Source organism: Alexandromys fortis, unplaced genomic scaffold (assembly GCF_014885135.2).
Source record: "Alexandromys fortis isolate MF-2015 unplaced genomic scaffold, M_Fortis_MF-2015_v1.1 scaffold_152, whole genome shotgun sequence".
NCBI lineage: Eukaryota > Metazoa > Chordata > Mammalia > Rodentia > Cricetidae > Alexandromys > Alexandromys fortis.
This window is the reverse complement of record NW_026068045.1, coordinates 2,969,770-2,991,012: the sequence shown is the minus strand read 5'-3', so window position 1 is coordinate 2,991,012 and position 21,243 is coordinate 2,969,770. Positions and strand designations below refer to the sequence as shown.

The 21,243-nt window shown below is 48.8% G+C and overlaps 2 protein-coding genes across 2 annotated transcripts in view; one reads left to right on the top strand and one right to left on the bottom strand.

Moving 5' to 3' along the window:
- Il6r (interleukin 6 receptor) overlaps nt 1-3,670 on the top strand; it is a 48,141-nt gene extending 44,471 nt beyond the window's left edge. The window contains exon 10 of the mRNA XM_050166404.1: nt 354-3,670. Coding sequence (XP_050022361.1) covers nt 354-549 — 196 coding nt within the window. The 3' untranslated portion in view covers nt 550-3,670. The remainder of the gene's footprint in view (nt 1-353) is intronic.
- A 10,911-nt stretch (nt 3,671-14,581) lies between these two features.
- Nucleotides 14,582-21,243, bottom strand: part of She (Src homology 2 domain containing E) — a 22,168-nt gene continuing 15,506 nt past the window's right edge. The window contains exons 4-6 of the mRNA XM_050118715.1: nt 19,717-19,858; nt 19,001-19,120; nt 14,582-16,556 (exon numbers count right to left, since the gene is read on the bottom strand). Coding sequence (XP_049974672.1) covers nt 16,373-16,556; nt 19,001-19,120; nt 19,717-19,858 — 446 coding nt within the window. The 3' untranslated portion in view covers nt 14,582-16,372. The remainder of the gene's footprint in view (nt 16,557-19,000; nt 19,121-19,716; nt 19,859-21,243) is intronic.

Sequence of the window (21,243 nt, the reverse complement as noted above, 5' to 3'; positions counted from 1 at the left end):
TCCATTTTCCCTCCCCACGGAAAGAATATTCTCCTTTTTGTGTGTGGATGGAAGGGGAACTACAGATATGTGCCTCACATCTGGCACAGGGCTGATCACCGGCCATCAGGTGACATTTGGAATGCGTAGAGGAACACACACGTCTTTCCCTTTGTAAATGGGGCCGATGAGATGCGGTCTTGTTAGGACACCTCTGGTGATGATAGGAGATCTGAGTCGTCAGCATTTTTGTAAGCTGAACCTGGGCACACCTAGCAACCAGGGCAGAGAGCTGCTGCTGGTGTTTTTCACAGTGGCATTGACCTGAGAGGAAGCTCACGGCTGTGTGTTTGTTTTTGTGTGTTTGCATAAAGGCTCAAGAAGACGTGGAAGTCTCCGGCTGTGCAGGAAAGCAAGACAAGTTCTCCCCCGCCATATTCCCTGGGACAACTGAAGCCGGCCTTCATACTGGTTCCTCTCCTCACCTCAGCAGGGTCCCACAACAGCTCCAGGCCTGACAACACCTTAAACCACAGCCGTCCGGGTGTCAGAGACCCGCAGAGCCCTTAAGACACCAGCAATAGGGACGGCTTATTCCACAGCTAGTTGTCTGGATGGGACCTGCAGCTGGTGTCAGATCAGCACCGCCACTCCAGCTCACCCGGCCAGCAGTGGCGGTTGGGGAGAGCCTTGCAGAAGGTGCGGAGGGGTTAGGACTGTGTGCTGCACATGCTCTGAAGGCAGGGGTTGTGAGGGACGCAGGCCACCATGAGGACATAGCCTCCACACCCTCAGGATAGCCTCAGGTAGGGGTGCCAAAGGTTGCCCTAATTGCCTAGCTCTGACTCACTCCCCCAACCCACCTTTTAGTTGAACTCTTGCAATCCAAGCACCTTTGGCCTTCTCTTTTCCTAGGCCGCTAAGGCTGGGGAGGAACTCATGCCCACTCTCCTCGATACCGGGAAAGCCGCTGGAAAAGCAGCTGGCGTCCCGCTTGTGACGAATCTCTCAGGGCCTGATGGTTTAAGCAGAATGATATTAATCTCTTGTAAGACGTTTCAGATGTGAATGATAATTCTAGGCACTGCTGACTGCAGAAGTTTTCTTTTCTTATTTGAACTCAGGACTTCAGGAGAAGAGAAGCAGGAAGGAAGGGGAAGGACGGATCTCCACTGTGCCAGTTGTAGTCCAGGGACACAGCCTCTGAAAACATGTTTTCTGTCCCCCGCTACTTCCCCAGGGGAGGGTGCTGTTAGTGAGTTCCTCTGCTAGGGCAGAGAGTATAGCTACTTTACTCTGGCCTTGCTCATACTGGTTTCAACTGGACCTGAGCTACTGGGAAAGACAACATTCATGAAAAAAGAAAAACTTAAGTAGCATTTCCATTTTGCTTTTACAAAACTGTTGTCTGAACCGTGTGGTGGCGCACACCTTTAATTCCAGCATTTGGGAGGCAGAGGCAGGTGGATGTTTCTGAGTTCAAGGCCAGCCTCTAACAGAGTGAGTACCAGGACAGCCAGTGCTACACAGAGAAACCTTGTCTTGGAAGACAAAACAAACAAATTAACAAACAATCAAGGAATGAAAACTGTTGCCTGTTTCTCTTGACCCTGGAAGAGGCTGTGTGCTGGTGCATGAACCACCCAGGAGGTGGGAGATGATAGTGGGGTGGGGGATGGCAGGGTGATACAGTAACTTTGTTTAGCACAAAAGCCAAGTCAAGTGAAAATCAAGAAAAATGTTTCCTGTAACAGAGAAGACTTCGGTTTCGTTCTGTGTCTTGTTTCTGTCTTAAAAAGTGTACGAATAGTCTGTGCTTGGCTTCAGGGAATGAATGCGTGCCAGGCTTAGGAAAGAAGGGTATCCACTTCCTGTTACCCCTCACCGCCACCATGGCCTTCCTCACTTCACATCCAGTCCCCGCAGAAGCACTGGTCCCCTCGTCACTTTCGCTTCACTGATGTTAGTGGTCACCCAGGAGACCGCAGAGTGGCGCTGGGATTAAAGTGAGCCTTGCAGTCATTTCTTTTTTTTTTTTTTTTTTTTTTTACCAGATCCCAATGCTTTGCTAGTAGCTTACCTTTTCAGAAAATGCCACCCCCAGGGGACAGGAGGTGGAGCCCGGAGGCCACACTTGTGCTGTCTGCTCCACAGATCCGGGTGCCACTGCCCTGGGCTTTGTATGTTTCAGGGCCTGTTGCTGTCATAGAAAAGGGTTTGTAAGTTGACAAAAACCAGGCAGGTATTCATGTTTTTTCCCCCTTTGTTAAGTTTCTGGGACTCAAGAGTTGCAAACATGCTGTGAAGGGAGTGAGGGAGTGTTAGAAAAAGCGATCAGTAGGGAGCAGGCGGCTGAGCTTAGTCTTCACCTGCTGGTACCAAAGCCAGGCAGAACAAGCTGGTGGAAGATTGAAATCCAGATAACTCATTATCTCCGAAAGCTAAGTAGCTTTAATCCCCAAGTTGTTATTGCTTTCACTATTATTATAAAAGGCTAGCCCTCCCCCCTTTTTCCTTTTGACTTTTAATAAGCTAATGTCAATGAAGTCTGTTTCATCTGAGCCCCAGCTTCGCTCAGAGACACAGGTCCAGGCCCTCAGCTGCTTCTGGCCTCCAATCTGTGTCACTGGAGTTTCTGCAGCCCACAGGCTGCCTGTCAACAGTCACTTGACACCCACAGTCAGGGATCCGGCAGGCAGATGTGGCAGCTTTAGACAGGGTTTAAACACGACCTCCGCTGCACGGTGGGAAGAGTAGAACCGGCTCAAGTGCTAAACTGAGATTTGATTCTTAAGGCATTAGTGAAACAGCTTTAAAATATTTCAAGGGAGTAGCAGGGGCTGTGCACCGAGACGTCTGGAGACCGAATGCTTTCTCTCCGCGAGCGTGGTCTCTGCAGTTTCTCACCTGGCTGTATGCTCACGCTGAGTCTTTGCCGTGTCCCTGATGTCTTGGGAGAACGAAACTGGTGTGAAGTTCACGGCTGGAGTTGGGCTGGAGCCAGTGGGGCACAGAGCCCAGCAGGGTAGGCCAGCTGTGGCCGTGCTCTGCAGGTTTAAGAATGCCTGGCTTGCCTCCTTTTTCTCCCTAGCAGCTCGTTATGCCTTACCTAGTTGGAGAGGATTCCCACACTCAGCTGCAGGTGGAGGTGCTGAGAAACCTATCTTCAGGGTTACAGGATTACAGGGTCACCTTTCCCATGCTGCAGCCTATGGTGAGGCTGTGGCTGGAAGTGGCAGGCCAGCTGGCTCAGGACCTAGTGCTGGTGCTGGGGAGGGTCTGCCAAAGGTCTTTCCAGCCTCTAGTCCTCGCGAGGTTGGATACCAGTTCCAGGAGTTTCTATGGCAACCTCGATGCTTATTAAGGAAAATTGTCAATTTTGTGAATGTATGCTCAGATGGAGATCTAGTTTGCAGGGGAAGGACTGGGACTGTGGAGCGAGCTGGAATGACAGAGATTTTCTTGGCTAGAGATCATATCCGTTAAGCAAAATACCTCAATGCTACATGTTTTGTTTCAAGACAATGTTTTTAAGGTTTTTTACCCGTGTTACCAGCAAGTTGATACCTAAGCTCTTTCTGCAAAGTAGTGTAATATGTTTTTTCAATGTTTTCTTTTTGGGGGTGGGGGAAGAACCACTGTTTTTTAAAAGTGAAAATTGTAACTGAAATAAATACTTTTTCAAACTGCACTTGATGTATCTTGCTTTGGGAACCTTTTCATTGAAAGGAAAACCTCGTGTGATTAATGGGAGTACAGAGTGCGGAAGGTTAAATGATTAATAAAGTAGGAGTATCCGAGGGGCATGGTGGCTCACTCCTAAAATCCTGACACTAGAAAGGAAGAGGTGTGACGATTTCTCCAAATTTGAGGCTAGTGAGACCCTGTTTCACTTACACACACACACACACACACACACACACACACACACAAGCAAACAAAAAACCAGGACCAGAAACTAGCAATTTCTCAAAAGGCTTTAGTTAATAAGTTTCTCCCATACCACACCCTGAAATTTCTGGAAGGAGGCTCATGTATCTGTCACGTTCATAACACTCGTTGTTACCGGGTCGTGGGCCTGTTGAAAAAGGAAGACCCACTACTTAGGCGTCCACTGGATCGTGGAGGTGACAGTGGCATCCTGAGAGCCACCCTGAACTCGTGGGTATCAGATGACTGAGTCTGTTCCACACTGAGAAGGGTTTTGGACCAGGAAAACCTGGGCCCCAGTCATCCCAATGTTCTAAATGGAAGAAAAGCCATCATGCGGCTGCTTTGTAGGTAGAGGGAGAGGATACTCCAGGGAGAGGCCTCCACTCAGGCAATACCAAATTGGGAGCCACTGCTCTGTCCCCCTCCACAGCCCTTCTTCCCCTGAGGCCGGGAAAGCAGCACAGGAGCCACGCGTCCCCTCTGTGGCCAGGTTACATGGATGGGAGTGGAGAGACCAGGCCCCCCAACCCCAGCCCTGCGCTCTCCAGATGATGCAGGGAGCAGATGGCGACTCTCCACAAGGAGCAGTTGCTGGGAGTCTCTGCTTAGAAGCATTTTTTTTTCTTGAAGGCACAAGGAAGTGACATTTTCTGTAGATGTATGGGAATTGCAGGCCCCACTGCAGTGGTCACGTTTGGGGGGGCAGTGTGCTGTGTGAGGGCTTAGGTGGGGTGGGGGTGGGGCAGGGTGAAAATACACAACTGAGGAAAATCGGGAATGTGGCTCGGTTGGCAGAATGTCGTCCCAGCATGCCCAGGACCCCGGGTTTGACCCTTGGTGCTGCATACATTGGTAGTGGTGGCGTAAAACTGCACAGACACCTTAATGGGGGGGTCAGTAAGGCCATGAAATGCTCACACCCCCAGCCTAGGAAATACTCTATCAAGATCAGTTTGAATATTCCCCTTGAGGGCGAATGTGTGTCTCAGAAAGCTGCGTGAATGCTCCAGATGGCTCTCCTGGGGCAAAGACTGGCTGCGGAGTGACCTGAGCTTTCACAACGAGCCTGGTGTTCACTAAGCCTTTCCAGGTGTGGCTGGTTGGGGAATGCAGGCTCACACCCTTGTAAGCACCCCTCCCCAAGACTCTGTAGGGAAACCCAATAAATTAACTGGTCCCCAGACTCCTGCCTGCCTTGGTTTAGTGGTGGGGACCTTGAGAGGAGGGGCAGACATTGCTTTACTCTCTGCCAAGGAAGGAATTTTGGTCACAGTAGTTAATAGCTAGGAAACACGCATGGGCACTGAAAAGGTCTATCATCAACCTTGTTGGTATCCAGAAGTCTACAGCTTTCGGCAGAGCTGAACTATCAATCAGAGTCCACTCAGGAGGGATGGAGGTGATGGAAAGCCTTCTCAGCACATGCCCTGGCTTCCATTCCCAGCCTCGTAAAATATCTACAAAGTTAGCTGCTAATAATGGCTGCCCTATATCAGCCTCAGCCTGGGGCTGCTTCCAGATCAACACTTCACACACTTCAAGATGGGGCAGTTGAGACTCATTTCAGGTTAAGAGTGGCCCAGGAGACCCAGGCTGGTGAGGAGATCTAATAAGACCCCAAAGTCAGGTCTTCTCCACCCCAAGGCAGGTGCTGCTTCCTTGCCACGGGCTCAGGTCCCATAGGGTTGGTGACTTTGATAGGTCTTTTCTGCAGGCCATGTGCTCTCCCATTTTGCCGCGGTCGAGGCCTGGATCATACACTCCAGCCAGTGTCCCTGGTTTCTTACTTGGTTTGTCGAGGTGAGGCCAACAGCTGAGCCTACTGGAAATCCAGTCCCACGGGAAAGGCGTGGCCTAGGGTTGACCTTGAAGAGTCAGAACCAGAGAGAAGGGGCGGAAATCACTTCCTTAAACTTTTTAAGGGTTGCCAGGGGCTTCCCTTTCAACTGGACTTGTCCTGGTGAGATTTGCTCCTTGCTAGCTGCCTATCTTGCATATACTTTATGGACTTTAAAAACCCTCCGATTCTGCTCTGGATTGCAGGGCTCCATCACATTGCGGCACAGAAAGGCCAGCAACCTAAGAGGCCAACCTGAACATCTGAGTTGAACTTTATACAAGCAGAAGACAGTTTTGTTGTTTTTTTGTTCATTGGTTTTTTTGTTTTGTTTTGGTTTTTCGAGACAGGGTTTCTCTGTGCAACAGTTCTAGTTGTCCTGGAACTAGCTCTTGTAGACCAGGCTGGCCTCGATCTGCCTGCCTCCCAAGTGCTGGGGTTAAAGGCATGCACCACCAACCACCCGGCAAGACAGAAGTTTTGATTTGGAAAATTTCTATCAATTTCTCTAAGTCTGTTCCCAGCTCTCCCGGCCTCTTTGGGGACATGCACATATGTGATAGACCACACACACAAACAAAATAAAATAAAATGCATTAAATTCTGGGACTGGAACGGCGGCGACTCCATGGCTAAGAAACACCAGGCGCTCTCGCAGAAGGTTAAAGTCATTCACGGAAAACCCAGAAATCTCGGAAATGTTCACACGGAGCACTCAGGATCAAATCACAGCCATTTCTGAGAACCGTCTCTCAGTTTCTTGAAACGCCTTACTGAGAAGGAGGGGAAGAGCCTTCACCACTGGCTTCCGGTGGGTGGGACTCACGCGGGGACTTACAAACTTGGGATCTTTCAGATCTCACAAGATGAAAGCAACCGAGCGCCCCTTAGGAGGCTTTTGTTTTAGTTCCTCTGAGACAGAGTCTTTCTACGCAGCCTAGGCTGGCCTCCAGTTCACATTCTTCCCCCACAGCCTGCCCTGTTTGGGAGTTACACCCAGTTTTAAGACAAGTGCTTGGCCTTAAGGGCTTGTCCCTCAACTCACTAGGCTGCTTCTAGTCTCAGGAGTTCCCCACTCCCCTTTAAATAAATGATCTCTGTTTCTATTTCTAACCAACTGTCCCTGGTGCAATCCTTTGGCCTAGGCTGCAAGAGCCTGAACTCCCGTGTCCTCTTAACTCTGATATGCCGCCTGGAACTAAGCATGGTTTTCTTATTTTCTTATTTCTTTTTTGGATTCAGGCTAAGGCTAAATATAATTTTCCCTGATATGCTGGGTTTCTCAATGTTCTCTGACCTCTAAGCCTAATTTAAGACCAGGACTTCCTCCTCCTGGTAGCAGCTGGGACTTCAGCTTCCCTCCTTTTTCTTTCTTTTTATTTTTATTGAGACAGAGTCTATCTACAGAGCCCTGGCTGTCCTGGAACTTGCTATGTAGACCAGGCTGGTCTTGAACTCACAGAGATTCACCTGCCTCTTGCCTTCCCAGTGCTGGGATTAAAGGCCTGCGCCACACCTGGCCTGGCCTCTCTCTTCTTTCTTTCTCTCTCTTCTTTCTTTCTTTCTTTCTTTCTTTCTTTCTTTCTTTCTTTCTTTCTTTCCTTCCTTCATTCTCTCTCCCCTTCCTTCCTTTTTTTTTTTTTTAAAGATTTATTGGGCCGGGCAGTGGTGGCATACACCTCTAATCCCAGCACTTGGGAGGTAGAGGTAGGCAGATCTCTATGAGTTCAAGGCCAGCCTGGTCTACAAAGTTAGTTCCAGGAAAGCCAGGGCTACATGTAGAAACCCTGTCTTGAAAAACTGAAAACCAAGCCAACAAAAAAGCTTTCTTTATTTCTTTTTTTTAAAATTTTAATATTTATTTATTTATTATTTATTTAGTATACAATAGTCTGTCTGTATGTCTTGCAGGCCAGAAGAGGGCACCAGACCTCATTACAGATGGTTCTGAGCCACCATGTGGTTGCCAGGAATTGAACTCAGGACCTTTGGAAGAACAGGCAATGCTCTTAACCACTGAGCCATCTCTCCAGCCCCAGATTTCTTTATTTCTGAATGCTATGTATAATGATACTTTCTTAGTACACCAGAAGAGGGCATCAGATCCCATTATAGGTGGTTGTGAGCCACTATGTGGGTGCTGGGAATCGAACCCAGGTCTTCTGAAAGAGCAGCTAGTGCTCTTAACCACTGAGCCATCTCTACAGCCTATAATATGAGTATGAGGTTTCTGTAGCTTTTGAAACAACAAAAACCGAAGCAAGTTCCCTAAACTAAATGTGTCACCCCCCCACCTTTTTTTTTTTGAGATAGAGTCTCAGGTATCCCAGGCTGGCCTCCAATTTGCTAGGAAGTTCCAGATGTCCCTAAACCCTGATCTTCCTCTTCTTGGGGATGCCTTGGACCTGAACTACATCCAGCGAAGTCTCTAAGAACTTTGGGATGTCACAGAGGACGTGTGCTTTCTTTCTCCCTTTGTGTCTCCATAGCGACATCTTCCATGAGCATTTTGTTTTTACAATGAAAGGAAACCTTTCATTTAGTAGCTAAAATATCATCTCTTTGTTTCTGTTTCTGTCTTTTGCTGTTCTCTTACTGGTTTCTTTTTCCTAGCACTAGCTCTTGTAGACCAGGCTGGCCTCGAACTCACTGAGATCTGCCTGCCTCTGCCTCTTGAGTGCTGGGATTACAGGCATGCGCCAGCACCACCCGGCCTTGTTTTTTGGTTTCTTGAGGGGAATCTCCCTCTATTATGTAGCCCATGCTGTCCTGGAACTCTCTCTGTAGACCAGGCTGGCCTCAAACTCAGAGATCCGCCTGCATCTACCTCCTGAGTGTAGGCGTGCACCCCATGGTTTTATAGGTTGCATGGTCCCTGAACAGCTGTCTATTAAGTCCAGTACAGTAGTGCACACTGTGGTTCCGGCTGAAGCAAAGAGATTACTTGAATCCAGGAGTTGCAGGCTAATCTAGGCACCATAGCCAGACTCTGTATTTAACCTAGAGTGCCCACCTGGCAGCACACGTCCTAAAATAGGAAGAGTACAGAGAAAACTAGTGTGGCCCCTGCCCGAGGATCACATGCAAATATACAGCCACCTGTGTTTTTAAAAACCAACCGACCCAAGAAACTCAGCGAGGGAACCAAGTGGTTCGAGCCAGATCTCCTAAAGTAGTTCCAGAGTCCGCGGCAGGTGCGAGGTGGCTCTCTGCCCTCTCATAAAGCCTGATGTTCTGTTTCTTAAAGAATGAGGGTTGTGGATACAATGTTGCAATTGGAAACCCAGTTTAAAATCATCCAAAACAACACACCTTTGTTAACTCCCTCTATTCTATTTACTTATGTTTTTTTTTTTTTTTTTTTTGCAATAGGATCTCACCATGTAGCACAGGCTGGCCGGGATCTTGTTCTGCAGACCACGCTGTGGGCTAACCCCTTGGTGGATGCTTTTTCTTGTCACTAGCCCTGGTTCATTCTCTGATAAATCAGCTGGGTTTTCTTTGCAAGTGAAGTAACACATCTTTTACTATAACTATTTCAAATGAGCAGTCTTGTTGATTTGAGCCCGCGCATCAGAAGGCGAGCTGAGTCACTGAAGAGTCTCGCAGGAGGCATCTGGAGCCAAGGGAAGGGTGACTGCGTTATGACTCACAGTGCGGGGAAAGAGACTGGTGTCACTTGTGGAGTCTGGAAATGACCCTCCGGCCTCCCAGCAGGGCTGCTGCTTTGGGGTGACCCTGCACTGACTTTCAGAGCTTCTCACAGCTGTCCGGGTCCCTGGGGGCTGGGAAGGGGAGGGGCTCCATGGAGGCGCCTGTCAGCCCCAGCCCAGCTTTGTCCTGTAGACAGAGCCCTCCGCCAGGCCTAGTTCCCTGCCTCAAGTCTGCAGGATGTAGTCCAGAGCTGTGATTGAACACAGAGGGTGAGCACCTAGGTTTGACTCTGAGAAGTGCCTTTGGCCCACTTCACTGCTGGGCTCAGCTGTCGTGGGCTTCCGGAGAGAACTCTGTGGTCACCCAACCTTCATGTCCTGTTTGCCTGATACATTTCCATTGTTAGAGAATACAGAGGTATAATTGAAAACTATGCGGTTATTCTTATTTTATGTGTGTGCGTGTTTGCTTGGCATATGAACACAGTGCCTGCAGAGGTGTAGGGTCTGCTGGGGCTGGAGTTCCACATGTGGGTGCTGGGAAGGGAGCCAAGTCCTCTGTGAGAGCAACAATGCTCTTAAGCCTGAGTCCTTCTGCAGCCCCGCTTTACCGATTCTGTCCTCCAGATGTAAAGGGTTCTGTAGGCTGGGAAGCAGAGGTGGCAATTAAAAGTCACACCTGGCTGGTCATGGGGGCATACACTGCACTCCCAGGACTGGGAAGGCAGAGGCAGGGGAACCTCAGGCTGAAGCAGTTTGTACTACGTAGACAAAAGCCCTGTCTAGGCAATGGCAAACAAATCCCTAGACTTAAGGCAGACCTGGGCTGCCTGTGGCCCAGGAATCTCATGGATCATTCTGAGCATCAGGTCCTCATTTGAAAAATGAGGCTCCCACCTGGCTTCCTGACTTGTGGGGGGTGGGAGGGGTTAAAATAAGACCATGTGGATGGAAACCAGTTGCTATGTATCGAGCCTGTCACGTACCTACTCTGTCTTACTACATCACAGGGCCAGAATCCAACATCCAGCACCCAAGTCTGGATTATGAAAAATTCTACTCTGATTCTCCAGATGGAGCAGGGGAAACACTGCCCCATGTAAACACCCTTAAAAGTACAGAGAAGCCACCTGGTGCAGATCAGGCAAACGCTCAGCCTAGGGTGAAACCTGGACGCTAGATTGCTCATGGCTAAGAGCAACTGCTGTTCTTGACAAGGGCCAGCCTCCAACTCTCAGCATCACAACCAACTGCCCATACCTCTGGCTTCAGGGTGTCCAGCGCCCTCTTCTGTCACCTGCAGATACTGCACTCCTCCACACAGATAAAGTAATCGGGGCTGAGGAGAAGGTTCTGCAGGTATGAGCCCACACATGCTCATCAAGTAACAATTGCCTGTAACTCTTGCTCCAAAGGATCTGTTGCCTCTGGTCTCTGCTGGCAGGTGCTCATGCCAGCCCCTCTTCAGATAACTAAAAATGAAATAACTATTTAAAAAAAAAAAAATAAACCAGGTGGGTGTGGCACACACCTTTAATCCCAGCACTTGAGAGGCAGAGGCAGGCGGATCTGTAAATTCGAGGCCAGCCTGGTCTACAGAGTAAGTTCCAGGACAGCCAGGGCTACACAGAGAAACCGTCTCGAAAAAAACAAAACAAAATAACAGCAAAAATCATGTGAAAAATATTGGGCTAGCGGTGCACCTGCCGAGGCCCTCAAATGGCTGTGTCGTGTCTCCACATGTGCAGGGGCGGTTTCCAGCCAGGACTGTGTGTCTACATGACCTGCGGACATTATTCCTTTTTTCAAAAGTAGTGAGGTAACTTTATTTAGAGTGACGTAGTCAAGATAGTATTGAGCAGTGGTTCTCAACCTTCCTAATGCCATGACCCTTTCTCAACGTTAGTAAAGTGATCTCCAACCATAGAATTATTTCATTGCTACTTCATAACTATAATGTTACTACTGTTATAAATCATAATGTATTTACTCCCGGCACTCAGGAGGCAGAGGCATGAGGGTCTCTGTGAGTTCAAGGTCAGCCTGGTCTACAAAAGCTAGTTCCAGGACAGGCTCCAAATCTCCTGAGAGATCCTATCTTGAAAAACAGAAACAAAAACCATAGGGAAACCCCTGTGGAAGGGTCATTCGAGAGCCACAGGTTGAGAACCATTGCTCTGGATTTTAGAGGGATGACAGTGAGCCACACGAGTTACAGTTCCCAGACACCCTGCCCCTTGTTGAGACAAGGTAGCCCAGGCTGGTCTTGAACTCCAGTACCAGAGGATGACCTTGGACTCCTGGTTTTCCCGCCTACACCTCCCAAGGGCTGAGGCTCTGGCACTGTGCCCCGTACCTCATATGTAAATTTAAACTTTACATTTTTTTTAGCTTCACAACTGAGTTTTAAGTGTGAAATCCCACAAATGGGAGGCCATGGTTTTATCATACACACACACACACACACATACATAGACACACACAGACACACACACAGAGACACAGACACACACATACACACTCCTTCTGAAGCTCAGAGGAAGAGAACAAAGAGACGTACTGCAGAAGACATCTAAGCCAAGGAGGAAAACTGCGCTGTTACTGTATTCCCCGGGGAAAGCAGAGGGGCTGGAGAAATGGCTCAGTGGTTAAGAGCCCTGACTGTTCTTCCAGAGGTCTTGAGTTCAATTCCCAACAACCACATGGTGGCTCACAACCATCTGTAATAAGGTTTGGTGCCCTCTTCTGGCCTGTAGGCATACATGTACACAGAATATTGTATATATAATAAATGTTTTTTAAAAAAAAAACTTAACTCCCAGGGAAAGCAGAGAAGCCGGCTCCAAGGGTGGCGTGAGGGACACTCGGGCTGTGGGCTGCCCCGTGTTGGCACACTCCCACATCAGCGCTGTCACAGAAAGCCCCAGGTGGGTGACTGCTCAGGAAGTACCTGCCACGAAGGGAGGTGACTGATGGGGGCAGCTCAGCCCTGATCATGCAACCCATCGTCACAACGCAACACAACCAACCAACCAAACCTCAGCTAACTGAACGGTGCGAAATGGCTGTTTTTCCTGGCAAAGCATTTATTGAAGGTCCCATCAGAGTAAAGCATCCTTTGGGAGGCACGCAGCTATGCTGGCCCATGCGAGAGCACCAACAATTTATAAGATTCCGATACAATATGGATTGCCACGCCACCTGCATTACAATGTCTTAAATGTTTTAAAAAGTTAAAACAATGTATTAATCGACATTTAAAATGTCAATCCTCCTGAAAACATAGGGGACAGCTAAGAACTTGACATCAGGAAGCCGGTCTCAATGATCTGTTGACAGCGTAGTCTTCAAAAATAGAAAGAAGATTGTGGACTACATGACCCAGCCTGGGTCCAGGGACCTCATGGGTGACTGTCATACTAGGAGCCAAATCACCCTTTCTTGTGGAAAGGTATAGTTCAAGATGGCAATTGTCATGTCGTCACTTATTCTGATTTATGAACTATATCAGAAATCCTTTAGACAAACTACCCTGAAATGCATAGCTTAGGTCTCATCTGCGGTTCTCCCTTAGTCCAGTAGATGGCAGTAGCACACCACCTTTCATCGCAAACGGCCCTCCAAGAAGAGAGGCAGGGAAGGCTCACAACAGGTCAAGTTTCTCGAGTGGAATGTAGGAAGCAGCAATGAGAATAAAGAAGAGCAATTCTGAGGGGTGTAAGGTTAAACCGGTGCTGGCTATAGAAGACAGAAAGATGAATGGAAGTGGGGTTCTAGGGCGAGATCAGTGAGGTCCTAAGAATCATGGAAGCACGTGCAGGAGGAAGGAAAGCTAGATTCACTGGTTTCTTCTCGATAGTGGCAAGGGAAGATAAGGCATTAGCTTGCAACTCAAAGGGCATTTTAGCAGAAGGGGCAGACTCGTTTAGCAAGCGACTAAAGAGTCTCACAGCTGTTCCTCTGAATCAAACATTAAGATCTGTCCAAGTGCAAAGGCTAGTCATTGAGTGAGAACACTACAGGAACTATGGGTTCTCTGCCCAGCTCCCCTCCCGGAGGCAGAGGCCACTCACCGAACTCCAGGACAGTGGGAGCGACTTTAAACGGCTAAGAGTAAGAGTGTGTTGGTTGCTTGGTTGGATGGTTTCTCTATGTAGTCCTGACTGTCCTGGAACTCACTTTGTAAGTCCAGGCTGACCTTGAGCTCAGAGCTCCTCCTGGCTCTGCCTGTAAGGCTGTCTTACAGGGGACTGCTAGGGCATGCACTAATGACTTGAAAAGTCGCTTGTCCGCTTAGCATCACTGTCTTTGTGGCGCACACTAAAATCCCTCCGTTGTTTTATTCCTATTTTTCAAGCGTTAAAAAGAGTTTATGTGCGTGAGTGTTTTGCTTGTATATATGTCTGTGTACCAGGTACAAGCATGGTGCCCTCAGAGGCCAGAGAGGCTCAGATTCCCTGGAACCGGGCAGCTTGTGTGGCTGGGAACTGAACAAGGGCCCCCGGCAAAGAGCAGCGAATGCTTTCAACCTATGAGCCACTTCTCCAGCCCTAAAGTACAACCCAGGAAGAAGCTCAAACCCAGAGCCTCTTCAGCATCCTCCAGGCCTGTGCGATTCCTACTTAAATGTGCAGACCCAGGGGTCAAACACATCCTAATAGAAACCACTGAGGCATCACGGGAGTAGAAATGCCATTTGCCTGTTTTCTTCTGGAAACCCTCTCACTCCGCTGCCCAGGCTAGTCTTGAACTCTTGCCTCCATCCCCCAGGTAGCTAGGTGGAACACATGGGGCCCTCTGTTCTCAGGGCCCCTCTCTAAGTCAATGCCCTGGGACAGAGCAGTTTTACAAATACGTTTTTCCAAAGGAGAAAAAATGGACCGCTCTACAAGGCATCCTGAGGGTTTACCAAAAGACGATCTTTGTAGAAAAAAATTTCTGGGAGGCACAATCAACGCAAAGAAATGAAGGTAATGGAAATACTTTCTCGGGAGAAAAAGGAAGAAAGCCCAAGGGTTTGGAGCTCCAAGGACTAGCTACAGAGCTCCAGAGCAACTGGCCCAGGACACCCTGCTGGGCCTAATTGTTTTTAGAACTTAGGGTACTTTTATGCCACAGCCAGCTGTGAGCTCAGTGGCATCTGTCACCTAGTGTCCCGACCTAGGCAGAAAATAGCAGCTTTAACCTACTCCCTCAATGGCCTTCCACTAATTTGCAATATTATTGCTTTTTACAGCCCCCTCCCCTGCTACTGTGAAGACTGGACTGTATATAAACTCTTTCCTCCACTTCCGATCACACAAAGAACACCTGGGCATGCAGCAGAGCCCAGGAGACACTGACCGCCAGGCCCGCATACATCAGATCGCTGGGCGTGGACCCGAATTCTTCCACACACAGAAATATTTTATAAGTCTCTCATCGTTTATTAAAGACAACAGCTCGATTTCCTTTGAAGAGTAAGGAAGGCTAAGCAAAAAATAAGTCTTTGCGGCTAGATTGATGAGCTAAAAATAGGCTTAACATAGCGAACAGTGCACATATACAAGACAATAAATGATAACAAACATTTGCTGAATGGAACTGGAACTCTGGCTACTGAAACTTGAAAACGAAAACCCTGCGCTGCATGCGATCGTCGGTACTGCGAGAACAGCCTTTGGGAAGAGCACCCGGCTCCACTGAGAAAAACCCTTCACCTTTTTAAAACAGAAAGATCACACCACCCTCTGGCTCACACTCTCACTGAAACGTCCTGTTTGTCACAGTGGCCCAGTGACGGATGCTAAGTTCGGAGCTGTATTTTCCTAAGCAGCCTGACCAGGTTAGTATTTCTTGTGGCACCTGAAAGAAGCCACAAACATTCACTGTCCCTTGAGGGTGGTCAGTGCATTGCCATGGCAACAGTCTTGAGGCCCAGTTTACACACCTGAGCACGAACTATTTGTCCAGTTTGGTCCTGGTCCACCCCATTCCCCACAGACCCCCTCCTGGGAGACCGCCCTGGTCACAAGGGTGAAAGTACAGTGATGTAGTGTCCTGGAGGGCAGTGGAGACGATGTCAGTCCTTTCAAAAGGTTTCCTCAGGCACAAATTGGCTTGTTCTGTATATGGGGGAACTCTTCCCAGACTCAGTTCCTACAACTGGATGCCAATTTTGTTGTAGAAAATTTACTAAAACTCCAGAGTAAATCTAATTTTAGAAAGAAAACTTAAAGATAATTTCATCTTCGTGCAACTGCAACGCACGAAGAGAAAACAAAAGGTGTTTGAATTATGTAACCACCCAGGAACTAAACAGCTGCTGAGCTCTGTGCGGTTCTTAGAATCAGAAGCCAGCTCCTCGGAGCACGTTTTATAATAATCAGAGTTCCACGAAGCATGGCACTGCTCGGTCACAGGCAGCACTTTAACCTGGAAGCTTCCATCCAGCTTTTGCTTGCATTACTGCTTGACTGGAAACGGATGTCCAGAGAGGAGGAGAAAGCAAACACTTAGGAAGGTTGACCGCCAATAATCCTATGCCCAGTCCTTAAATTGGGCATGTGTGTGAAGGCCACAGCTGCGCCAGGACACGGGGAAAGACAGCTTTCCTGTCCATTGTTCCCACTTCCCACTGTCCGTCCAGTCCCCAGGAGGGGCTCACACTGCAGGATCTTCCACGTGGCCACAGGATTTTCTGTGGTTCAGAGGCTAGGCACTCTGGAGAACAGCACTGAGGGACGAGTTAGTGCTCCCGAATTCTAGATCTACACCAAACGGACCTCCTACTCCAAGGGAGAAGGCAACAGGTAAGGGATAGATACTTGGCAGGAAGAGAAACAATGGATCAGACCACGGGTCCTGGATTTAAGACCAAAGACTGTTTGACTTCTAGGCGCCAACTCCCGGTCTGCAGCAGCAGAGTCCTGTCCACGTGATGCTTGGTGCCAACACCCTTGAAGGTGCCTAGGCTCTTGCTGGCTAAAGTTTAGTGAAGCTTGTGCACGGGGTGGAGCAGGGTCATGTGTTCTGCCCCCTTGAAAGGCAGCTGTGCACTGGAATAATAGTGGACCACCTCAGGGACGCTGTCGAACACAGCGCTGGTCTGATTCAGCGTGTACTTGTTGTCTTTCGTCTGAGCCACTATGATGTGGACACACCCTTGACTGGTCCTAGAGGAGAAAAATAAGGAGACATGAATGGGTGAGCAGATAGTCTGTCCCCTCTGGGAACCGTCCCAGCCAGACTCACAATGGGCGCATGGGTCCTCTTCTTGTCTTGCGATTGTTCTACACACACAGAGAAGCATTCAACAAGCTGATGGCGTGTTTGGAAGTTTCTAAGCCTAAAGCCATGGCACCCCAACTTGTTTATCACTATTACACACCAGCGGTCAGGACTGGAGAGAAAAACTAAATAAATTCTTCTACTGCCCAAACTGTAAGACTTGTGAAGCCCAAACCACTGTACAGTTTATACTCAACCCCCTCCACTGCTAAAAGACATGTGAGGTTACTTCTTTATTTTCCCCCAAAGGAACACATTAATAATAACAACAACAATAACTGTCCACTGGCCCTGCCCCATGAGGAAAGACCAGTCCTAGCTGCACATCATGGCAGCTGGCTCTGAAGGCTCAGAGATTTAATCCCGAACACTGCTTTCGGGAGCACAGTGGCTGTTCCTGGTATTGTCTGCCTGGCCTACCCCGTTTTCGGAGCCAGATTGCTCCTGTGCCCCTCCCCCTCCCTTCCCTTCCAGTCTGATTGTTTCAGCTGCAGGGGCTCAGCTTCCTCAGGAAGGAAGTGCTGTTAGGGCTTCTGACAATGATCCTCCCATATAATGCCACTGAATTCACAGAGCAGCGAGAATTTCCATGAGACATGTTCTGCCAAGCCCACCAGGCAAAAGTGAGTTTTCTGCGCACAACTGGAGAGAGTGAGACAGGCAACTCAGCATTTCCTCCTTCACCAGAAGAGACGAGCATCAGATGCAGCTGGCATCTTGACAACCAAGGATTCAATATTCATTGAGGTCCCTCGTACTAGGGAATAAGGAAAAATGGCCGAATCTGGGTGTGTTGGCACACGCCTGAGGTTCTCCCACTGGGGAGGGAGGAGGGGGTCACTACGTTAGAGAGAAACCTGGGCTACATGGGAGTACCAGGCATGGTAGCACACAGGGTTTAATCCCAGCACTCAGGAGGCAGAGGCAGGCGGATCTTTGAGTTTGAGGCCAGTCTAGTCTGCAAATTGAACTCCAGAGTTCCAGGACAGCCAGGGCTACATAGAGAAACCCTGAAAAAAAAAGGGGGGGGGAGGGAAAGGAAAAAATAAAGAATTGGTGTGTGTGTGTGTGTGTACCAGAGATATGGCTCAGTGGTTAACAGCTTTTGCAGAGGACCTGAGTTCAGTTCCAAGCACCCATATGAAAGCTCACAACTCTCTGTAACTCCAGTTCTAGGGGATCTGATGCCTTCTTCTGGACTCCACGGGTACCAGGCATGTATGTGCTATAATACATACATGAAGGCAATACTCATTAACATAAACATTTTTAAATCTTAAAAAAAACTATAGAAGAGGTTGAACTGCTCTATCTTTTTAATTTTATTGACTGATTTTTTTTTACACTGCTATTGGACAAACTCAGGGCTTGTGTGTGCTAGGCAAGTACTCCTGCTGCGCTAGAACCCATCCCTAGATGCGACTCACTTTCTCTCTCTCTCTCTTTCCTTTATATGCTATGGGTGTTTTGCCTATGTATGTGTCTGTGCACCATGTGCATACCTGGTCCCTACAGAGTTCAGAGACAGCACTGGATTCCTGGGAACTGGTACCAACAGTTGCTGGCTGCCATGTGGGTGCTGAGAATTGAACCCTAGTCCTCTGGAAGAGCAGCCAGTGCTCCTAGCCACTGAGCCATCTCTCCAGCCCTGGCACCATTTCTTGTTTTTTTTTTTTTTTTTTTTTTTTTTTTTTTTTTTGAGACCGGGTTTCTCAGTGTATCCCTGACAGACCAGGCATTCTCTCTGTAGACCAGACTGGCCTCGAACTCACAGAGATCCACCTGCCTCTGCCTCCTGAGTGCTAAGATTAAAGGTGTGCGCCACCACTGCCCAGTTTCACTTTTTCTTTCTTTTTTAAAATATTTATTTATTACGTATACAATATTCTGTCTGTGTGTATGCCTGCAGGCCAGAAGAGGGCACCAGACCCCATTATAGATGGTTGTGAGCCACCATGTGGTTGCTGGGAATTGAACTCAGGACCTTTGGAAGAGCAGGCAATGCTCTTAACCTCTGAGCCATCTCTCCAGCCCCCAATTTTTCTTTTAAATCAGGAATTATTTCTAAGAGGCCTTAGATATGATAACGGAGGGTTGAAACTGGCTAACGTTCAACGATAAGGAAAACAGGGCCACCGCGACTGTAACAGATGCCGGGGTTTTTTTATCGGGTGCCAATTCTACGTTCTGAGCAGTGTTTCGCCATCTGCTGTCCAAGTAAATGCCTCACACCCCGTGACCCAGACTGTCCGTCTACCCTCACGGAGGAGAGGCTCTTTACAGCTCACCCCTGCCCTCAGACAGGGATGCCGGGGGCGGGAGGACTTACTTCAGTGCGATGGAGTACCTGCTGGTGCCTGACTCACTGTTTCGGACCAGGTAACCAGCTTCTCTGCAGGGCTGTAGTCGGCTCTCAGCCTCAGCTCGGGTAATGGTGCCGTGATACCAACTAAACAGGGGTACAGAAGAAAACAGTGTCACAGTGCAAACCCAGTGGACCTGCACCCCTGTGAGCATCACGTACAGACCACTCCACTAAAGCACAGTTCAGCAGCCTCTGCTGCATATTCAGGACAGACACCACACAGATTCCAGTGGTCCCAGTCACAGAGCCCGTCAACCCTACACAGCCAGGTCCAGGAGGGTGGTGCCATTTGAAACAGTTTCCTCTAGGCCTGGAGGGCGGGCTCAGTGGTTCAGAGCACTGGCCGCGCTGCAGAGGACCTGGGCTCAGTTACCAGCATTCACCTGGTGGATCACAACTGCCCACAACTCCAGTTCCAGTTTCAATGTCCTCTTCTAGCCTTTTCGGGTATCAAAACACTCACAAAACAATTATTCAAAATAAATAATTAAAATAAAGCAAACTTCCCCTCTGTGTGGAAGGAGGCGTGTGCAGAATTCTTAGGACACAGTAGCCCTTCCATCCTGAACAAATGCACTGTGCTTAGAACCCTTACTGGACAAGAATTCATAAATGAAAAGGGGTGGCTCCAAACGGGGACCCTATGCAAGGCTGTGACGAAGTCACTGAGGGAGACTCACGGTTGCTTTTCCAGGGCCAGGCCCGGGTCCACCTTCTCCCTGTCACTGTGATCTGACAGAGTCGGCTTCAAGGTCTTCTGCCAGTGGTGGGGTCTGCCTGTGTCCTCTCTCCCAGGAGATCGATCAGATCCCTCAAACTGGACTGGAAGGAAGACGCCACTTAACACCAGAGACCACGGAGGCCAGCCATGCAACCCTCAAAGGGAAACACCTCATGCCTGCTTTAGCCCCTCCTCAAAGGTCAGCTCCAGTGAGCAACGGGGTCTCTAGACAGCTGTTGAGTACTTCTGAGCACACTGCCAGCGTCTCCAAGGACCACTGTGCTTGAGGGCGCTCCACAGTTTGGGAACACAAGAGGAGACTCGTGTTTCAGCATGACTTTCATTCTAAAAGTGCTCACAAAAAGTTGTGTTTGTTTGTTTTTTAAAGACTAAATAGAAATTTCGAGCGTGACTGTAGAACACTCCCGCCTGAACAGGACATCTGTTTCTCGCCCTGGCCTTGAGGCTCAGGGATCTACACAGACGAGGGGCAGAAAGACTGTCACGGTCACGTGTGGTAGATGGTTTTAACGAAACAAACAGCGCTTTGCAGACAGAACAGGCGAGACACACATGAACTCACAGAGGCTGGGACAGCTCACACAGATCCACACAAGCCCAAGCCAGGGAGGGGGGGACGTGGGCACGGAGGACAGGGAAGGAGCTGTCTTCCACCACACTCGCCACACGTCAGCCCAGGAGCAGCTGGCCAACACAAATAGGACTCCATGCTTTTAGTGGCTTTCCCCCCTTTCTTTTCTTTTCAGAGAGAAGTTGTGTGGGTGCAAAGGGGGTAAGAGCTGAGAGGATTTGGAGGACAGCAGAGCACATGATAGAAATACACGGTATGAAATTCTCAGAGAATATTTCTTTTCAAAAGACTTAAACATACATTTAGTGAAATTATTTAGTGAGTCTATCTCTTTCTATAAAATCAGCGGCAACTTTCACTATGAAATTACAAGCAAAAGGATAAGACACTGAGACAGAGAAATCATGAAATGACACCGAGAGCTGCTGAGACGCCTAGGGTGGGCAGAGGAGACCAAACAGAGCCGCTTCAGACTGGCTTTGCTTTTCTCTCTTCTTAGCTCTCACAGGGTGACCTAGAACTTGCCACCTCTGGCTGCTGTGTAGGAAGTGCTGGGATTAGCGGCACGCGCCACCACCAACCAATACACTATTTCCACTTCTAACTGGATTTACTGCTAACGGGAAAAATGCCTTGAAAATTCTAAATCAAGGGCAAAACAAAATCTGTGAAAGTCAAATGGAAACGTTCTGTTTTGAGATCAGCAGCCACAGACGGCTGTGAGCCTCCATGTGGGCACTGGGAACGGAACCCAGGTCCTCTGCAAGAGCAGGCAAGCCAGGCATGGTGGCGCACGCCTTTAATCCCAGCACTCGGGAGGCAGAGACAGGCGGATCTCTGTGAGTTCGAGACCAGCCTGGTCTACAAGAGCTAGTTCCAGGACAGGCTCCAAAG